At 37.2% G+C, this 23,064-nt stretch overlaps 1 protein-coding gene across 4 annotated transcripts in view; it reads right to left on the bottom strand.

Moving 5' to 3' along the window:
- The window catches only part of MRTFB (myocardin related transcription factor B), a 201,739-nt gene that overhangs the window by 116,161 nt on the left and 62,514 nt on the right, over positions 1-23,064 (bottom strand). For all 4 annotated transcript variants that reach the window (XM_032605706.1, XM_032605707.1, XM_032605711.1 and 1 more), the window contains one exon: positions 14,422-14,639. In XM_032605706.1, coding sequence (XP_032461597.1) covers positions 14,422-14,575 — 154 coding nt within the window. In that variant the 5' untranslated portion in view covers positions 14,576-14,639. The remainder of the gene's footprint in view (positions 1-14,421; positions 14,640-23,064) is intronic.

Raw genomic sequence — 23,064 nt, 5'->3', positions numbered from 1 at the left:
TCTGTATACAGAGAGGAAACATGCTTCAGGGGAAGGCACAGACCTTGTGTTAAAATCCCAACTCCGACTCCCATTTTCGGCTGTTATGGCATAACAGGACTGCTCTTAACCTGTCACTATAAGAAACTGGAAAAATGGACAAAATACACGAAACAATTGCTTTCCTACATTGGGAAGCAGGTAACACAGGACTGTGACCCTTAAGAGTAGGGAAACAGGGAGGCGGAAGGGTAAGCTGGGACGAGGTGAGAGAGTGGCATGGACATATATACACTACCAAATGTAAAACAGATAGCTAGTGGGAAGCAGCCGCATAGCACAGGGAGATCAGCTCGTGCTTTGTGACCACCTAGAGGGGTGGGATAGGGAGGGTGGGAGGGAGACGCAAGAGGGAGGAGATATGGGGATATATGCGTATGTATAGCTGATTCACTTTGTTATAAAGCAGAAACTAACACACCGTTGTAAAGCAGTTATACCCTAATAAAGATGTTTAAAAAAAAAAAGAGTAGGGAAATAAATGAGATGAGCCTTACAACTGCCTTTCTGTCTGGAGGCAATTTCTAGACTGTAACTCAAACAGACTCGCTGAATGGAGACAGAGATGAGAGCTTAGGGGGGCTACGGCAGCTAGAAGTTTCAGTGTAGAAAAGGAGCTCCAGCAGTCTGCATAAGGGTGCCTCTGAGTCTTTGCTGAGTGCTAAGCTATAGTCTACAAGGTAAATTTCATAAGGCTGGGCAAGAAATGGACCAGGAAACTGTACTGAACAATTCCCAAAGTGCACACAAGGTTTGGGAATGTTTGAGCTCCAATCAGCCATAGTGAAAAGTCCTCCCTGAGCAGCTAGTGGGGCATTCAGTAAGATTCCAAAGGGGTTAAAGCCCTAGTAGTTAAGGTACCATCTGTGCAATGAATGCTACCCTAGATTTTTCCTAACAAAGCTTTAAAAAGGCCTTGTGGGTGATCCAAAAGTCTAGCACTCCTACCAAACCAAAGCCTAACACTTAGGAAGACAACAAAGACAAAATCCAGCCACTCAGCAATGTAACATTCACAATGTTATCTCCAACCAAAAAAATAGGAGACTACTTGCCAGGAGGCAGGAAAATGTCTTTAATAGTAGAAACATTTTGTCAATAAAAACAGACCCAGGAATGACAGAAAAAAAGGAACTATTAACACCTATTATAACTATGTGCAAGTATTTAAAGGAAAACATAAATATAATGAAAAGAGAAATGGACAATGCAAAAAGAGCTAAAAATATCTAAGATAAACATTTTATTGGATAGCATTAGCCGCATATTACACTTGCATTAGAAAAGATCAGTAAACACCAGAAAAAAAAGAAGCATAGCTAATGAGATATAAAAACAATAATGAAATACTAAAAAAAAAGAAAAACAAAAAAACGAAACAGGCAAGAAGAGAGAAATAAAGGAACAGAGGACAAAATGGACAAACATGACATACAACAAAATGATAGATTTAAACTCAATTGTGGAAGGTGGCCTCTAAGACATTCCCCAGTGATCCCAGCCTTCTGATGTTTATGGCCTTGAATAATTCTCTCCCCTTGAGTAATTTGCTTCTAATCAATAGAATAGGACAACGTTAAGGAAATGTTGCAAAAATTTTGTCTTGCTAGCATTCTTCTCTCTTACTGCCTTTGATAAAGTAAGCTGCCATGTTGGAGAGGCCCACGTGGCAAGGAACTGAGGGCAGCCTCCAGCCAACAGCCAGCAAGTAACTGAGGCCCTCAGTCCAACAGCCCTCAAAGTACTGAATCTTGCCAAGAACAATTTAACTAAGGTTAGAAGTGGATCATTCCTCAGTTGAACCTTCAAATGAAACCTGAGCCTTGCAGGCTTGTGAGGCAGAAGTACCAAGTTAAGTTGCTCCTGAATTCCTGATCCACAGAAACTGTCAGATGATAAATGCATCCTGTGTTAAGCTGCTAAGGTATGAAGTAATTTGTTACACAGCAGTAGGTAACTAATATACCAGACATATCAATAATTACCTTAAATGTAAATGATTTAAACATCACAACTGAAAGACAGAGATTGTCAGACTAGAGTAAAACAAGAAAAATCCAGCTCTATGCTGTCCATGAGAAATGTACTTTTAATATAAAGGTACAGATGGGTTAAAGGTAAAAGCTGGGGAAGACTATATCATGCAATGCTAAACGAAGAAACTTAGAGGGGCTATATTAATATCAACACAGTAGACTTTAGGAGTGGGTCATTACCAAGAATGGAAGGACATTTCATAATGTAAAGGGATCAATTCATCAAGAACACATAAGAGAGGCTCAAAATACATGAAGCAAAAACAATACTGAAAGGAGAAACAAACAAATCCACAACAGGAGCTATCTCTCTGAGTAGTTGATAAAACAAGTAAAAAAAAAAACCAGTAAGGGTTATACAAGACTTGAACAACCTTATAAACCAACTGGACCTAACTGAATTTACATAACATTCCACTATCAATGGTATATAAAATTTCATGGTCATTTAAGAAATGTAAGACATTTTTATGAGTATACTTTAAATAGTTTCACTGTAACAGGTGATAAAAATAAAAACCAAAGTATTGTCTAAAGCCCCTGGACTCTGAAATTCAGAGTTTAGGACTAAGTTCTTGGATTTCTTTAAATTTCAATTTTTTCAATCCTAATTTGATCTGATGGGAGTAAATTTAAATTCCTTTATTTGGAAAATCCTCCAAATTAAAATACTTGGGTGTCCAAATAAAATCTTCAAATTTCTGAAGGTGTATGCATTTGTTTCTGTTGAGGGTGGAGAAGGCAGTGAAGCAAGCAGCTTCTCCACTTCTATGCAGAAATAAACAAAACAAGCACACAATTATACAACTAGAGATTTCACTACTTTATTAGCAAGTTATTTAACCAAATTCCCTTTCTTTGAAAAAGAGACTATTTCGCAGAAATAGTGAGCGATCAAAGAATCTACGTTTGAAAAATGTACTAGAAAAGTACTACTTTCTCCTAAGAGCATATCTAGTTAAAATATCACTTTTTAATTCGTGGCTTGAGAAAAATGATAATATAACCATATATATCCTTTTCATCGTATATATTTTATACCTCAATCAAGAGCCACAAAATTCTTTAGTACATTCAATAACTATTCATGATCAATTACTAAGCAACTTTCTATTTCATTTTCATTTCCATTTTACTAAGAAGACCTCTTTTTTTTTTTTTTTTTTGGCCACACCACGTGGCTTGCGGGATCTTAGTTCCCCAACCAGGGATCGAACCTGGGCCCCCTGCAGTGGACGCGCAGATTCCTAACCACTGGACCATCAGGGAATTCCCACTAAGGATACCTCTTAAACATCCTGGGTTTGTGACAGGTTACTAAAATGTGATAAAATAAGTTTTCTTTTTACAAGTAATTTTAAGAGGCTTGGTTGAGATCATATACTAATTTACTTCCTGTGTTTCATTTTAAAATTTGTTCAAAACATATTACAATCCTATGACAGAATCAGATATCAAAATCATAAGAAATTTTTGACTGTGTACAATTCTTTTATTTAATAGTTAAAACTTTGTACATTCATCCAAAGGATTAACTCACTGAAAAGAAACATGCACAGAAGGAAACAAACCATACAAAATCCCCCAATAAACCTGATCCTTCAAATGTGGAATGCTGCTCATCCCTGGAATTTCATACATGCCACTCAGACTTCAGACTGGGATAACCATGAGGCTATACAGCATTTAAGGCCAACTATAAACCAAATAACCCTAATTACCCATTTCCTTAAGTTGTCCAGCCTTCAAATCTCTTGGGTTCTGCCCTTCTCATTTATTTTTAACATTATATTCTTTTTTTAAAGAAATGTATAATAATATACAAAATATTTTGAGAATTCAGATTGAAAATCAATTTATAGATCTGCCCCCCCACCCCATGACCTTAAAGCATCGTATGAACAACTGCCATCACAGCAAGATATCACAGAATATTCTACAACACTAGATGTTTTCACACATTCCAGAGGTCACTGTGAAACAAGTCATCATATGCATGTACATATTTTAATATGTATATTTGTTTTTTAAAAGGTCATTTCTGATTTTAATGAATTTGTTAAATAATCGGGTTCAGAAATGAAAGAATTTTAATTTAGAGATGTGATTAGGGCATAGATTTCCTGGAATCAAAATGAAAAAGAAAAAAATCTAAAAGACGACTCAGAGCAAGAAGTCTCTTTAAACATAACAAATAACAGTTTTATTACTTCAAAATACCAAAAGTCTTCTGTATAGTACTTATCATATACATCAGATGCCTTAGAAGAGTCTCAGCAACCATATCTACTATCTTAATCTCTTCAGAACAAGTACATATAAAGAGAAAAATCTATAAATCAGTCCTTGATGACAGAGGGTTTGTTTAGGGGTTTACCAAATGGAATGACCCTGCTGGAATTCCTTCAAGCGGCCTGTGAAAATGTCAGAACAGAGTCTGTTTTGGAGGTCATAGTCCCTAGAGAGCTCTGAGTTTTGGCCTGTTTGTCTTTTCACATGCTTTAATATTTGAAAATCATTCCTTGTAGACACTGACTGATGCCCAGGGAATGCTAGGATTGTGGGAACTGGCAGTACCAACAAGAGAGACAAACTCATGGGAAATCCGTGCCTACTACATTTGCCCTCTCGGCTCCCATAGGGTAAGTGCTCTTCAAATGTTATGTAGGTCCATGGCGAGACATTAAAAAACTGCATGTCATTTTGATGTTTTTAAAAAGAAATACTTGTGGAAATGGGGGCAAAAATTACTGGGACTATTGAAAGAAACATTAAGGTATAAAACACCACGATGGAACCCTGAAAAACTATATTCTCTATTAATTTAAATATTGAATTTTCAAAATATATATAACAAATAATTATAAAGTGCTAATTATATGCCCACATTGTTCTAAATACTTATATGAACTCATTTAATCCTCACAACAACCCCCATGAAGCAGGTACTATATGATCCGCATTTTGCAGAGGAGGAAACTGAGGCAAAGAGAGGACGACTAATTTGTCTAAGTTCACATAACTAGTAATAGTAGAGCCAGATGGGACGCCTCCAGAGTTGGTGCCCTTAACCACTGTGCATACTTAACCACTGCCTATTTCATGGTATTTTACATCAAGCATGCAGTGCTGGGTGCCTATGGCATGTACTGAGTACTTACGCTGTGTCATGTACATGTAGTTACCATCAGTGCTTTATTTCACTTAAGCCTCCCAATAACCTAGGAGGTACATCTAGCATGACCCGTATTTACAGATGACAGACACAGGCTTGTGTGGCCTCACACCACACGTCTAGTGCCACGGAGCAGGTTCTAGGCTTGTCTCTGCACTCACTTTCTTTACAATTAGGTTCTTCTTCCTCCCAGTTATCTGGGAGAACCATCTCTAAATTAATTTTCTTTACTTGAGATAATTACTTTCAAAGATCTATGCATACGACAATTTTATGAGAATATCTTACATTTTGAACTGCCAACACTGTACTAGAGGTATAAGATCTAAGAATTAGTTAGGGTAAGAGACACAATGATCATTCAATAAATGCTTTCTAATAATAAAAAGTAAACCCATTTCCACTCTTGAAATACTGCTTTCTTTTAAAACTTTGGGAAAGCTGAGCATTCTGATATGGTAAATTTTTCTTTTATATAGTACATGATGGCTGTCTGATCAAGAACTCTAATCGATACACTTCTTAACTTCTATGTCGGGAACAGCAATTGTCAAAGAGCATCTCCTATTTTGTAGCTATGAATCCGGAATCTGCAGAGAGTGCTGACAAACTCTAACATCTGTCAGTTTTTAAACTTAACCTACAAGAACCAAAGGCAAGTTGTGAATCAGACTTTTTGCTTTTCTTGTTCTATCTTTACTAAACATAGAGGTCACACATCAAAAATTTAAGTTGGTGAAACAGATAGCCAACTATTAGCATTTTCTTAATGAAAACAACATAAACAACCAGAAAAGGACATGAATAATTTGGGATTAAAAAAAAAAGTTACAATAGTGTCTTTTTACTGAGTCTGATCCTGTTATAAAAATGTTAACACATACCTGCCAACCCTTGAAAACCAGGAACAGAAAGATATTGCATATTCTAAGTTAGATATATTTTTTTGAGGGTAACACAAATTGAGTCAATTTCTTTTCACTTTTAAATATGGGGGGGAAGTCTGACTAATTGAGAGAGCTGGCATGTATGTTTAATAATACAGCTGTGAGGAATGTATTAAACAGCGACATTAATTCATATCTATGGAAAATTCCATCTGTTAACTGAGATGGAAGTTATCTTCCATTCTTTCTGTTTCTGCTGCCCAATGAACAGTACAAGGCAAAAGTGATAATGAGCTAGCTATAAGAACACATGATGTAATGAGAAAGGGCAGCCAGAGAAAGACACATGGGCTGAAAGCTACCATACGGATATTACAATGGGCATAACTGTGACACAGAGAGCTCGAGACTTACCCATGCTCACAGACTGAGTCAGCAGAGGAGACTGGAGTCCTGACTCCCAAAAGACTATACTTCCTGTTAATAATAGTGAGGGCAGCAGGTGAGGGTAGCCAGCAGTATGGATTAATTTAAAGGGGTTAGAATAACATTGGGTATGATATTTGCTAATTAGTTTGGGCAATTATTAACTATAAACTAAAGAGAAAATTCCAGTTCATTTGTAACTCCAACATATCTGTCCTTCTGCTTTCTGTCACAATAGTACTTTATCACTGATGTCTTAAAATAACAAAGAAAAAATCATGGGTCACTTTTTTTTCAATACACTCTGTGTATTTATCAGGTTTTTTTAGAGTTATGGCAGAGAGCAGGTGTCCCATATCAACCCTTTCTCTTCCTTTGTAGCTAGAAGAGGTCACTGTGGTTGGGTTAGAGGCAGACGTAAGAAGAGCCCTGACTTAATTTTACAAAGTCTCCCGAACCAGCACAAGGTCTGATTATAAACTAACTATTCAATTCCAAATAGCCTTGAAGGGCCTAAGTAGCTATAGTTGAGTAATATTTACTAACTAAGCATTTATACCACATATGTTATTTTAAAAATTGCTGAGGAACAGGAAAGACTGTTTCTTAATAAATTAGTTTCAGTTTATTCACTGGTCCAGTGCCAAATATACATCACATGGTGGTCTCTAGTTTTATGAAAATCACATCAATCTATACAAAAAAAAAAAAAAAGTATTTCTATGACTCTAGTAACTCTCAAAAAGTCTTGTAAAAATTTTAGGTAAACATTTTTGTAAGTTTAAGATGATGAGGTCTCATGCTGGATTAAACTGCTAATTACTATTATGTCCTAAACCTTACTTTAAGTAAATGTTAATTGCTGACGCTCCAAGGGCATTTTTGCAAGAGTACACAATTTAAAGACTGGATGAATAACTCAAAATGAGGCTTCAAGGGTGCTATAACTGGGGCCTATGGTCTTGCTGATGCACTTCTGAAACCGTTATAAGCTTCACACACCCCCTCAGCAAAAGCTAAAGCACTCCTAAGTTAGTGTTCTGACACTGCCGGCTACAAACGCGAGAGGCTGTGAGTTCATGTCCAGCCCCCGCCTACTCTCTGTCCACATACACACTGCCTGGGTGTCTCCAGCAATGCACTGAGTAAATGAAATTCTCAGTAACAGCAAAACTATCGAAATAAGAAACCGATAGTAGAAAAAAGAAGGTGGACAGGGTTACAGGTGCTTATTTACACTGTGGAACAAAACATGCTATTTAATAGGAGACTTTATAGAGACCACTGTGAAAGAGAGTATCTCACCCTTAAGCTACTTATATGGCTTCCTTTTCATTTTGAAGGGTTCAAGAAGCTGTCACAACAAAAAGTATGAGAGTTGGCACAACTAAGCAAGAAATTCATCTGCAGCTGCCGGGAAATTCATAGCTAACTTTAAACTTTTAATTGTGTTTAGTATAAGTCCTAAAGCCTAATTTAAAAAATGTATTAGAAACTAAGGAAAATTAGTCAAGGAGTATATGTTTCTCTTCTCAGTCTAAGCACTCCTCAGTAACTCCTGAGAGCAGGAAAAGAAACTGTCTAAATGTATCAGAGTGTTTATTAATATCCTTGAGAATTATTTTAAATATTCAAGAACCTAAATACATTAATAATAAAGCCAATGACAAGGCAATTTTACATAAAAGTATTCATTTCTATTACGTTCAGTTACAGAAAGGGAAAGCAAGAATCCCACAGTTCCACGTCTTGGCTATTTAGCATCTATTTATTTCCTTCCCATTTATGACACTATGAGAATTTCATGTCTGGCTGTTTGCTCCAGAGAAAAATAGAACTATCCTCTCTTTCCCTCACCAACCTCTATTAGTCCATATTAGCTCGTGCACATTCTAAGGAACAGGGTTTTACTCAAGACAAATGCTCAACACCTTTGTACCATTCCCAACACCTGGACTGACAGTAAGTCTAACAGGTTAATGAGGTGTGGGTAAATGTTTTCAAAGTAAAACCCAAAAAAAAGACCAGCTGCAAACACATACAATTTATTTTCTATGGTACAAGGCGAGCAGTTTCCTTTGGCTGGGCTCCATGGCTAGGCAAAGTTCATCTGACTGTTTGCCAATATATTAATACCTGTACTGAATCCAATGCAAAGAGCCACCTTGATTCCCTTGTGTGCAACAAACTTTGGAATACATTATTTTCTCTCTAGTAAGTGGTCACCTGGAACAGAACAAGAGAGGTCTAAAACTGTTCAGTGACCCATTTAACAGATGGATAATCTTTAAAAAAGTTTTCAAGATGGGACTATAAGCTCAAAAACCTAACAAGTGCAGTAACCAATGATATCGAAGTTTAAAATATGAATAACAAGTCTCTCCTCTTTATGGAGGCCTAAAACATACTGACTATTTCACAATACATATAGCTTCAAAAAGCCTGCTAATACAGGAAGAGAAAGGTGGCAGATACTCATTTTCCACCTACATGATACTACTAACAGCTAGACTGTGGTATGTCCGTGGCCATGTTAACATGACTGAGCCTCATCTTCAGAGATGTGCAAAAAAGTATTAAAATACCGAACTGTTTCATAAAGAGAGAATCTATGTCAACTTATTGGCTTACTCTGTGATAATGCTGGCAATGACCTAAAAGTTTAAGTTCGCCAACCAGCATACTTAATTATCAGTCTTGCAAATGACCTCATGAATGAAAAGTTTCTTCCTCATGGTCTCATCTAAGTATGGGCAGAAAGAGCTGTAGCTCTTTCAGGTATGTTGTTTCCATCTACTTTGCCTTTGCCTGCTTTTATAAAGTTATATTCACCTTATAGCACCTGAGCTTTTCCTTTTTAAACAATAAAAGGACTAACTCTCCCTTTGACGGATTTCCCTTTTATTCCCGGTGTTAATAATGAAAACGTTAACGTTGAAGCATGAAAATGGATCTGTTACGTGCATAAAATGTCAGAACAAAGCTCAATTTTCCTGTGTATGCATTGTTTTAGTAAAGGTACATTATTTAGTAAAAGTACACCCACTTTCCTTTATGAAGGACTATCTTGTTGGGAAGAGTCCATTGCCTAAATGGTTGCCTTACTACTGAGGTGCCACTAACTATAGAAATATTTTGGCCATGTTCAGGGGTAAAAGGAAAGCCCTAGCTTATCTTTACTAAACATCTTTCATACTTACTCCAGTAGTGGGAATATTCTGTCACTCCACTACCACTGTCATAGAAGTATTAACCAAAAATAAGGGAAGATCCTAGAATTGTTACTGTACTTAAATATCAACTTCATTTTCCTTGTAAAGTTTAATTATAAACTATTTGGTGATATAATCCTTTTATACACCAATCCCAAATTGAAATATCTTCATTTCCTTCCCCAAAGAAAGTAATTCTGATAAGTGAAATTCAAAGGCTTAGCAACAACAATAAAACACAATCACCAAGAAACTATCTATGTTCAATTATTTCATAATATCTAAACAGTACTTTGTGTTAATTTTGAGGCTAACATCTACTTTTTGTACATGATATGATTTAAACATGGCATTAAGAAGACCTGAAAAGATGAAGAATAAACATTAAAAAATCACTAAGGTAAGAAAGTTATGGTTCTTCCATCTATAGATGGCTTGATGTGGTTCTTTCTACTCCGCTCACATTCCTGTATCAAAAACCTAGATTTCTGATAGCTGTACAATTCCATTTACTCCTTGGAATGTATACACAAATTAGGCTAACATATCATAAGCCTGAAATTAAAGTGTAATATGCCTGAATATAAGGTAAGGCTTTTAACTTCCTGAAGTCACTAATTAGAAAAGAGGAGACTGTCTCATATTTGAGTCCTCACACAGTATCTCGTATCATGAGATTCTCTTTCATTTACTTAATATTGAACAAAAAGGTACTTGAGGAAAACGCATTAGCTTAAAAATCAACCTCACTCGAAGCTAGTTTTAGGATGCTTATAGAAACGTCTTAAGAGAAACAAGGGGGGAAAAAAGAAAGAAGAAAAGAACCAACACATTAATTATTCCCAGATAGTAACCTTAAAATTTAAAGTGTTGGATATTGTTACAAAGAAGATTTTGAAACACTGCTTTTAAAAAAGTACTCAAGAGGGCAGATAGCAGAAGCAAGAAGAACTACAATTCTGCAGGCTGTGGAAGGAAAACCACTTCACAGAAAGACGAAATAAAAAGGCAGAGGACTTTGCACCAGATGAAGGAACAAGATAAAACCACAGAAAAACAACTAAATGAAGTGGAGATAGGCAACCTTCCAGAAAAAGAATTCAGAATAACGATAGTGAAGATGATCCAGGACCTCGGAAATAGAACGGAGGCAAAGATCGAGAAGATGCAAGAAATGTTTAACAAAGACCTAGAAGAATTAAAGAACAAACACCTAGAAGAATTAAAGAACAAACAGAGATGAACAATACAATAAGTGAAATGAAAAGTACACTAGAAGGAATCAATAACAGAATAACTGAGGCAGAAGAACGGATAAGTGACCTGGAAGACAGAATGGTGGAATTCACGGCTGCCGAACAGAATAAAGAAAAAGGAATGAAAAGAAATGAAGACAGCCTAAGAGACCTCTGGGACAACATTAAACGCAACAACATTTGCATTATAGGGGTCCCAGAAGGAGAAGAGAGAGAGAAAGGACCCAAGAAAATATTTGAAGAGATCAGAGTCGAAAACTTCCCTAAAATGGGAAAGGAAATAGCCACCCAAGTCCAGGAAGCACAGAGAGTCCCAGGCAGGATAAACCCAAGGAGAAACACGCTGAGATACATAGTAATCAAACTGACAAAAATTAAAGACAAAGAAAAATTATTGAAAGCAACAAGGGAAAAACGACAAATAACATAAAAGGGAACTCCCATAAGGTTAACAGTATAGGATTTCCTTAAAAAACTAAAAATAGGGCTTCCCTGGTGGCGCATTGGTGAGAGTCCGCCTGCCGATGCAGGGGACACGGGTTCATGCCCCGGTCTGGGAAGATCCCACATGCCGTGGAGCGGCTAGGCCTGTGAACCATGGCCGCTGAGCCTGCGCGTCCAGAGCCTGTGCACTGCAATGGGAGAGGCCACAACAGTGAGAGGCCCACGTACTGCAAAAATACCCCAAAAAACCCCCAAAACTAAAAATAGAACTACCATATGACCCAGCAATCCTACTACTGGGCATATACCCAGAGAAAACCATAATTCAAAAAGACACATGCACCCCAGTGTTCATGCAGCACTATTTACAATAGCCAGGACATGGAAGCAACCTAAATGCCCATCAACAGATAAATGGATGAAGAAGATGTGGTACATATATACAATGGAGTATTACTCAGCCATTAAAAGGAACGAAATTGGGTCATTTGTAGAGACGTGGAAGGATCTAGAGACCATCATACAGAGTGAAGCAAGTCAGAAAGAGAAAAATAAATATGTATTAACGCATATATATGGAACCTAGAAAAATGGTACAGATGAACCGGTTTGCTGGTCAGAAATAGAGACACAGATGTAGAGAAGAAACGTATGGACACCAAGGGGGGAAGTGGAGGGGGGATGGTGGTGGTGGGATGAATTGGGAGAGTGGGATTGACATATATACACTAATATGTATAAAATAGATAACTAATAAGAACCTGCTGTATAAAAAAATAAATAAAATTCAAAAAGAAAATTAAACTAAAAAAGTAGTCAAATACTGTTCTCTCAGAAAGGACACAAGTAAGAGTAGTTAATTCTGGAGAAGTAACTGGGTAGCTGAGGGACAAGACTGGGAGGGTGACCTACTTTTCACTGTGTACCCATTTGTACCCCCTACATTTCAAGCCAGATAAGTGTATTACCTATTCAAAAAAAAAAAAGTGATTAAATTCTATAACAGAAATTATAGCCTCATAAAATGTTACGACCAATCACAAATCAAACATGAGTGATGATGACTACCACACTGTAAGACACACAAAAAACCAAAAACAGCCCCACTATTTTGTGAATGGTACTTGTGGTTTAGACATAAAATCTTCAGTGTCAGATCGTGCATGCATCTAAAAACTGCTGTAACTTAAACAAGAGAGACAGAAATGAAGATACGCCCTGGATTTTAGTGCTAGCTGGATGATGCAGAGGTTTTCTACTGATGATAAAAACACCACACAGATACACAGGCAGAGTTTGGGCAAGATAATTTTATGAAATATGAGTGTGGATAAAGCAATCCTTTTATTTTATTGCACTGCTTCATAATATGTGGTTTTAATTACATACATGTAACTAAATTAATAAATTCTAACTTTTACCATTCATCTACCTCCCTCTAAAAGTTTATAAGGGGAGGACTACCTCACATTTGGGCTTACCTTATGTTCAGGCATATATATTCAAAAGAACGTTCTTGCAAGAGAATGTGGCAAGCTGTATCAAGTAAAACTACCACAAAGCATAAACTTTCCCCTTACACGTCCCTCCTCTGCTACGTAGGACCATTTTCTTGAGCAACTGTATATTACTGCAATTTTATACCAGTTCAACTCTTATTTTGGTCTTTTTTTTTTTTTTTTGAGGGAAATAATTTGAATATTATACTGGTCCAAGTATACTGTGTAAATTTGACCAATTTAGTCATTTTTCAGTTAATGTGGTTATACTCTCTCAGCCACTGCCTAAGACAAAGCTAGGCTCCTAAATGATGGAAGGTTCTAAAGCCATCACCAGCCAAACACAGCCTCCTGAAGGCTTTGACAGCTCCGAGCAAGATGTTGCTTTATACCAATCGCACTGGACAAGGGTTGTGCCCAACAAGCATCAGACACAAGTATCAGATATCTTGTTGGAAGGGAGAACAAGTACACCCCAAAGACATGCACTGAAGAACTGAGAATAGCAGCATAAGTCTTCAATCCATTTTCCTGAATAAGATAAGGCCATTATTTGAAAAGGATCAGGAAACACTTAGAACCCAGAAGATAAGTAACAAGATACGTAAGGAAGTGCTCTACAGGGAAAGTTCTATTTCTTCTGGCTTTTAAAACTGAAATTAAAAAAACACATTTGGGATTGTAAGACTCATCAGAACTGTGGAAAGCATGGCAAATCCAGTTGAAATTCTTAATTCTTTCCCTGTAATATGTATGCTTGGTGTGTTTGTAAATTTTAATACTTTGTTAGTTTTTATGTTTTAAGTATTAAAAATAGACGTGTATCGCCTATCTCTACTCATTTTTCTTAAAAACTGACAGTATTGTTTTCTGGAGACTCTGGGATGCTTCTGATTAATCAGGAGAATTTCCTGAAGAGATAACAAATGAACAGAAAATATTCATTTTGTATACAAGTATGAGCCAGCCGAAGACTGAGAATATGGCCATATCCTATACTCATTAATACAAAAAATACTCAAACAAGAAATTCTTGCTTTCTTAGTGATCATTAAGATAGCTCAAATTTTGCCAATTCTGAAATTAAGGTGCAACACATTGGAGATGGGGAACATGCAGGAGAATCTAGTCAAATCCACATCTATTTTCCCTGGAGTCAACATAGGAAGCTGCTTTCCAGTACCATGCTAGCATGAAATCTTCTGCTTGTGCTAAAATGGTTGAACCTAAAGCTTATTTCCAAAGATAACTTTGCTACTTATTGGGGAAATAATGAAAGAATTGGATAGAAAGTGAAACTCTGCCTGTTCCTCAAAACCAGCCAGCACCCCCTGAGGTTCTCTCCTTCGTGACAGGCTGCCCAATGGAACGGACCAAAAAGTTACTACCAAAAGGGATACGTTTAGCTCACAAAGAGGTAAGCTCCCACCACACACGCTGAACTCACCATTCTTCCTTTCGTTCAGAGGGGGCAGGTGCTGACTGGACTGCAAGGAGAGTTCCTGGAATTCGTGGGCAACGGCTTCACTTTGAGGACTTGGAGCAAGATGGGCTAAAGGTCCCAACTCATCCTCGGTGTCCACTGCCCCTGTGTGATCCATCGTGTCCCAGCCACCGGCAGGCAGAGGGTACGAGACGCCTCTTAAATGTGGCCTGTTGAAGAGACTGTCAAAACAAAGAATGTGTAAATAGATGGTACTTTTATTTTTCTCTGATCTGCACGAAAGTATTAAAATGGGAACCCTGGGTTCTAGTTCAGTTTCACTGCTATGTGGCAACTGCCATTCGTTTACCCTCTCTGCATTCAGGTTCCTCGTCTAACCCACAGGAATATACCTCCCATCTAAAAAAGTGCTTACTAGATAAATAAAAGTTGAAAGGTATTTTGTATAACTTTTTATACTATGGATCAAAGAAAGTTATAGTTATCGGTGTCATTACTTCAAGATTTTAATGCACCCTAAAATGAGACAAAAGTCAACTAATGCTGATGAAAATAAAAAAGCAGTCTGGTTTGAAAAATCTATCTCAACTCCTACAAATCAAACAACTTTACACGAAGTCAACATTCCCAGCAACCAGCAATGTTTCAGATAATGAATCCTCTGTCAGCCTCGGTCTCAGAGTGAGAACAGAGAACAAAACTTTCAGCCAACCCACAATGGACATACAGTTCACAACAAAGAGACAAAACTTTATTTTAAGCCACTGAGATTTGGGGTTGTTTACTATCACAGCATAACCTGGCCCATTCTGACTGATACAGAAATTAGTAACAGAAGTACCAAAGACACAATAAAAACCCTAAATATGTGACATTGGCTTATGTGGGGATGAGCAGTAGGCAATAAGAAAACTGTTATGGAAAGCTGAAAGCTAAAAGGATGGTGGTCCGTATTATGCCACGGCAAAGCATCTGATAGGCTACCTGCTTAGCAGCATCCCACATCACAGTGTGTTCATCCATTCACCTATTGATGGACATTTGAGTTGTTTTCAGCTTTTGACTATTACATATGAAGATGCTATGAACATTCTTGTATGAGTATTTATATGTATGTATGCCTCCACTTCTCTTGGGTAAATACCTAGGAGGCAAGTGGTTGGATTGTTTGGCAGCTGCATGCATAAATTTTAAAGAAACTAACAAACTATCCTCTAAAATGGCTGTGCCCTTGTGCTTTCCTACCAGCAGGGAATGAGAATTCTACTTGTTCTACATCCTTGCCAACATTTGATTATGGTCAATTTTTAAAATTTTAGTTATTTTAATGGGTGTGTAGTGATATCTCATGGTTTTATGTATGTATGTATGTATTTATTTTGGGCTGCATTGGGCCCTCGTCGCTGCGCACAGGCTTTCTCTAGTTGCGGTGAGCGGGGGCTACTCCTCGTTGCGGTGCGCCAGCCTCTCATCGCAGTGGCTTCTCTTTATTGCAGAGCATGGGGTCTAGGCGCACGGGCTTCAGCAGTTATGGCATGCAGGCTCAGTAGTTGTGGCATACGGGCTTAGCTGCTCTGCAGCATGTGGGATCTTCCCGGACCAGGGCTCGAACCCGTGTCCCCTGCATTGGCAGGCGGATTCCTAACCACTGCGCCACCAGGGAAGTCCCGATACCTCGTGGTTTTAATTTGCATTTCCCTAACGATGTTGAGCATGTTTTAATGTGCTTATTTGCCATTTGTATATCTTCTTCGGTTAATATCTGATCAAATATTTTGTTGATTTTTTTAAAATAGGTGGTTTATTTTCTTATTATTGTTTCGAGAGTTCCTTACATATTCTGGACAGAAGTTCTTTACCAGATGTGTGATTTGTAAACATCGGCATACCTTGTTTTATTGTGCTTCACTTTATTGCACTTCGCAGATACTGCATTTTTTAAAAATTGAAGGTTGAGGCAACCCTGCATTGTTCAAGCCTATCAGCACCATTTTTCCAATAGCATATGCTCATTTCTTGGCTCTGCATAACTCTTGAAACATTTCAAACTTTTTCATCATTATTAAATTTGTTATGGTGACCTATGATCAGTGATCTTTGATGTTACTGTTGCAACTGTTTGGGGGTGCCATAAACCACGCCCATATAAGATAACCAACTTCACTGATAAATGTTGCATGTTCTGACTGCTCCACCAACTGGCCATTGCCTGTCTCCTCCTTCTCCTTGGGCCTCCCTATTCCCTAGGACAGAACAATATTGAAATTAGGCGAATTAATAACCCTACGATGGCTCCTAACCCTACAAGTGAAAGGAAGAGTCACATGTCTCTCACTTCAAATCAAAAGCTAGATACGATCAAGCTTAGTGAGGAAGGCCGAAAGCCGAGACAGGCTGAAAGTGAGGCCTCTTAGCCAAAGTTAGCTTAGTTGAGAAAGCAAAGGAAGAGCTCTTGAAGGAAATTAAAAATGCTACTCCAGTGAGCACATGAATGATAAGAAAGCAAAACAGCCTTATTGCTGATATGGAAAAAGTTTTAGTGGTCTGGATAGAAGATCAAACCAGTCACAACATTTCTTTAAGCCAGAGACTAAGCCAGAGCAAGGCCCTAACTCTCTTCAATTCTATGAAGGCTATGAGAGGTAAGGAGGCTGCAGAAGAAAAGTTTGATACTAGCAGAGGTTGGTTCATGAGATTTACGGAAAGAAGCCATCTCCACAACATAAAAGTGCAAGGTGAAGCAGCAAGTGCTCATGTAGAAGCTGTAGCAAGTTATCCAGAAGATCTAGCTAAGATAATTAATGAAAGTGGCTACAACGAATAACAGATTTTCAGTGTAGACAAAACAGCCTTATATTGGGAGGATACTTTCATAGCTAGAGACTTTCATAGCCAGAGAGAATAAGTCAAACTCCTGGCTTCAAAGCTTCAAAGGACAGGCTGACTCTCTTGTTAGGGACTAATGCAGCCGGTGACTTTAAGTTGAAGCCCGTGCTCATTCACTACTCTGAAAATCCTAGGGCCCTTAAGAATGATGCTAAATCTACTCTGCCTGTGCCCTATAAATGGAACAAAACGGCCTAGATGATAGTAATCTATTTACAACACGGTTTATTGAATATTTTAAGCCCACTGTTGAGACCTACTGCTGAGAAAAAGATTCCTTTCAAAATATTACTGCTCATTGACAGGGTACCTGGGTCACCTCAGAGCTCTCATGGAGATTTACAATAAGATTCATGTTGTTTTCATGCCTGCTAACACAACATCCATTCTGCAGCCCATGGATCAAGAAGTAATTTCAACTTTCAAGTCTTACTATTTAAGAAATAACATGTTGTAAGTCTATAGCTGCCATACATAGTGATTCTTTCAATGGATCTGGACAAAAAGTAAATCGAAAACCTCCTGGAAAGGATTCACCATTCTAGATGCCATCAAGAACATTTGCGATTCATGAGAAGTAGTCAAAGTATCAACATTAAGAGGAATGTGGAAGAAGCTGATTCCAACACTCTTAGATGACTTTGAGGGGTTCAAGACTTCAGCAGAAGTAACTGCAGATGTGGTGCAAAGAGCAAGAGAACTAGAATTGGAAGTGGAGCCTGAAGATGTGACTGAATTGCTGCAATCTCATGATAAAGGAGTTGCTTCTTTTGAATGGTTTCTTGAGATGGAATTTAATCCTGGTGACGATGCTGTGAAAATTGTTGAAATGACAACAAAGTATTTACTTTATTTACATAAACTTAATTGGTAAAGCAGTGGCAGGATTTGAGAGGACTGAATCCAATTTTGAAAGTTTTCCTGCGTAAAATGTTATCAAACAGCAATGCGTGCTATAGAGAAATTGTTCATGAAAGGAAGAGTAATTTGATGCAGCAAACCTCATTGTTGTCTTATTTTAAGAAATTGCCACAGCCACCCCTATCCTGATCAGTCAGCAGCCATGAACACCGAGGCAAGACCCTCCACCAGCAAAAAGATTATAACTCACTGAAGACTCAGATGATGGTTAGCAATTTTTAGCAGTATTTTTAATTAAGATACATAAATTGTTTTTTAGGCATAATGCTATTGCACACGTAATGGACTACAGTATGGTGTAAACATCACTTTTATACGCCCTGGGAAACCCCAAAACTTGTGTGACTCACTTTATTGTGAAATTTGCTTTACTGCAGTGGTCTGGAACCAAACCTGCAATTATCTTTGAGGTATGCCTGGACTTTCGCCCGGTCTATGGCTTACCTTTTTGTGCTCTTAATAGTGTTTTGTAAAGAGCAGATGTTTTTAATTTGAGGAAGTCCAATTTATCAATTTTTTTCTTTTATGGATCATGCTTTTAGTGTTGTAGCTAAGAAATCTTTGATTAACCCAAGGTCACAGAGATGATCTCCTAGGGTTTTTTCTAGATATTTTATAGTTTAATATTTTACATTTAAGTCTATGATCCACTTTGAGTTAATTTTTGTATCTGCTGCGAGATACGAATCAAAGTTTTCTGATTTTTGCATAAAAAAACTGATTGTTCCAACACCATTTGTCGAAAAGGTTATCTTTTCTCCACTAATTTGTCTTTGCACCTCTGTTGCAAGCCAGCTGACCATGTATATGAGGATCTATTTATTGACTCTTTATATAGTTCCCAGAAAGGAGAGAACCACAAAGGAGGAGACTCTAAATTCTGTGTATAAACTCTGCCCAAGTCTCTGGCTGACCCCTAAACTATGCACATGCAGGACAGGTTCCCAACTCCTTTTACTAAAGCAAAAATAACAGAACTAAGATCTCAGCTACTGCTCACCATTGGAAAGACAGAGTTTGCAAAGGTGAGTTCAGCAAAGTTAACTGCCTGCTAAAATAAAATAATACTCTAAGAGGGAAACTTACAGAGTCTAGAATCTCCACAACTGCCCATCCAGAATTCCATATCCAACAAAGATACCCTTTAATAATGAAGGCAAAATTGTCACCAGCAGACACACACTAGAAGAAATGCTAAAAGAATTTCTTCAGGCTGAAGGAAAGTAATGCCACATATTACTTGGGTCTCAGTAATAAAAAGCATCAGAAATGGTAAACATATAGATAAATACCAAAGACTAGCTCTTCCTCTTGATTTCTTTAACATTACCATTCCAAGTAAAAATTACAGCACCGTGTTATGGGGTTTATAATGTATGTAGATGTAATATATATGACAGTTATAGCATAAAGGATGGGGGAGGGGTAACCATATTACTACATTCTTATAAATACTTCTATACATTATAAGGAAGTTGTACCATTTTAACTTGAAGTAGACTGAGAAATTTAGGTTGTACGTTGTAATTCCTAGAACAACCATTTAAAAAAAGACATAGTTTTAGCTAAAAAGCCAACAGGGGTATTAAAAAGGAATTCTAAAAATACTCATTCAACTTAAAAAGAAGGAACAGAGAAACAAAAAAGAGATGGGACAAACAAAAGCAAATAGTAAAATAGTAGACCTAAATCCAACCTTATCAATAATGATATTAAATGTAAATGGACTAAACATTATGATTAAAAGAAAGACTGACAGAATGGATTTTTCAAAGTCTAAAAATGTATGTCTATAAGTGACATGCTTTAAATATGAAGACGTAAATAGATAGAAAAAGACAGGTCACAACAAGATGCCCAGCAAGGCTGGAATGACTACATTAACATCAATCAAAGTAGACCTCAAAGGATGTGTTAGGTAGGTGAATTTGCATGTAAAATGACTTATTTTGCTATGAAAAATTAAAATATGACTCCTAGATTTTTTCAAAATTATGAATTTTCATTTCAAATTATTTATTCATATAAAATAAAATCTGTTAATAACAAATTAATTCTAAGATACAATACCATAATGCCATTTTAATGGCAAGATGTACAAACTCTGAACATTAGTGCTAATGATTTGGAAGATCCTTTAGACATACAATTCAAAAATATTTTCATGCACTATTATCTGCACTTCATATCGAAGAATTTTTTTCAACCTATTATTCCTTGACATTATGCTCACCTCAAACTCCCACACATCCCTCCAAATTAAGAACATTATAAGCTAAGAAAATCTTTACAAAATGTAGCAAAAGAAAAAGTGTTCAAATTTTTTAACTTAATATTCATGAACTTTTTTTTTTTTTTTTTTTGCAGTACGCAGGCCTCTCACTGTTGTGGCCTCTCCCATTGCGGAGCACAGGCTCCGGACGCGCAGGCTCAGTGGCCATGGCTCACGGGCCTACCCGCTCCACAGCATGTGGGATCTTCCCGGACCGGGGCACGAACCCGTGTCCCCTGCATCGGCAGGCGGACTCTCAACCACTGCGCCACCAGGGAAGCCGTCATGAACATTTTTAACGGAGTACATACACTCTTTCTATTCTGAAATTCTACTACCAAATTTGCAAGCTGTCATCTAATATCTACTTAAATGCTTGATAATTTTGTTTTGAAATTGCAATTCAACATCAAACATAAAGAAACACTTTCTGTCCAACAGTCTCTAATTGAGATGTTAAAGAAATGGCATTAGAATGAATTCTTTCATTGGGTCATAATCTAGTTATGAAAGTAAAGCAATCATTCAGCTTTAATAATATAAACTGTGATAAAATATTAATTTGTCTAGAACTGACAGAATGAATGACTATGGAGTTAATATCTGACACGTCCCAATAATATAACTTCATTCCAAAATGAAACTAATCCAACATTTATCCAATGCTAGGTCAAAGCACAGCACAACACTAGTATAAGATCAACCTGGGATATGGCTTCTGCTCTCAAAAAACAAATCACTTCATTGTCAGATACTACACCAGAGACAGAGAAAATAACACAGGAAAAAACAAGAGGCATCACACTTTCATTTGTCCATCTATTGATTCACTCGTATCACTTTTTCTCAGTGGAGTCAAGATAACTGACTTATATATATATATTTTTTTTTTTGTGGTACGCGGGCCTCTCACTGCTGTGGCCTCTCCCGTTGCGGAGCACAGGCTCCGGATGCGCAGGCTCAGCGGCCATGGCTCACGGGCCCAGCCGCTCCGCAGCATGTGGGATCTTCCCGGACTGGGGCACGAACCCGTGTCCCCTGCATCGGCAGACGGACTCTCAACCACTGCGTCACCAGGGAAGACCCTGATCTTATGTTTAAAAAGATGCTGGGCTAAGGTAGTTCCCAAATCAGTGCTAATGTTTGTTTTGAACCAAGTGAAGTCCAAAGCCAAATCTCTTTCCACTGTACCTTACGGCTCGTAATGACTAATTCGTGTGAAACATTAATAAGTAAAGTAGTATATAATCATTGCTATATAAAAGAAATGCTAAAAAATAAAGGAGTTCAAAGAATATCAATATCAAACATAAGAAGTTTAATATATAATCAGCCAAATGCAGACAGGCAGAATATCCAAATACACTAAACAAAAAATGTTTTAGCAACAGCAAAACTGTTGTCCCTGCCCTTAAAGCGCCCCTGAATTACAAATATTAGGGAAACACCTGGCTAACAGCCCACAAAAACTTATTTGCATTCAAACAAGATAAAACTTGGATCAAGAATTTCAAAGACAAAGCTGACCACACACAAAAAGTAATTTCTGCATTAGAAGAGTATTTACTATTAAGTCCCATGATCAAACAAATTGAAAATTTTATATCAAACGCACTTTTGAGAGACAGAATTTTTTGTCATTGGGTTGGGTAAATTAGTGATATCAACCTTAATTGATTATTTTATGCTATCAATTCTCCCTTCAAAGCTCCTGGGGGCAATCTGTTAAACATATAATGTTAGAGCTCAAAATTTATTTATGAATATAAGAACAAAACTCCTGTCAACTGTATATGCAAAGGTATTTTCTAAATATTATACAGCTGTTTCTGTATTGTGTTCTAAATAAAATTTCTTAATGGTATCAAGAATTCAGGATCAAGTCTATTTACATTTTTGTATAAGTAACATTCTCCTCCCAGTTTTATAACGGGGAAAAAAAACAATCACAAAAAGGAACACTTCATCCAATTTGCCCATATTCAGTCGTAACAATTAGGATGGAACCAGAAAATCAGAGTTCTAAAAGCACGTTTCTACACAAATATTATTTTACTACCTACTGTTTTCATTAACTATTATTATTATGAAAAGTATTTTTGTTCCCCTATTTTTTTCTAATTTAATTCCTGTTTTGATTACTTGAATGCACTTATATGTTCAAAGACTATGGAAGTTCACAGAATAACAGAACATTTTAACTGAAAGGTATCTTAGAATCTATGCCTAGTAGGTGCTTCTCAACCCTCCTCACAATATGATAATCATTTGAAGAACTTAAAAAAAAAAAATTCCTAATGGGTAGGGGGTAAAGGAGAGTCTCTCCATAGATTTTGATACAGTTACTTGAAAAGAATGATTCTAATGTGTAGCCAGTGCTGAGAATCATTGACCTAGTGGAACCCTCTTATTTTATAGAGAGGACAAATCATTTGCCCAATGAGTGAGAAGAGAGGTCAGAACCAAATTATTATAGCAAGTGTGAAAACAACACAATATAAGTAGGTACAAAGTGCTGTGGAAACCAAAAGAATTAAATGTCTAATTGTATTTGGGTAAGTTAGGAA

The sequence above is a fragment of the Phocoena sinus genome, chromosome 15 (assembly GCF_008692025.1).
Source record: "Phocoena sinus isolate mPhoSin1 chromosome 15, mPhoSin1.pri, whole genome shotgun sequence".
NCBI classification, from domain to species: domain Eukaryota; kingdom Metazoa; phylum Chordata; class Mammalia; order Artiodactyla; family Phocoenidae; genus Phocoena; species Phocoena sinus.
Note: the sequence above shows the minus strand (reverse complement) of the source record. Positions and strands in the feature narration are given on the sequence as shown.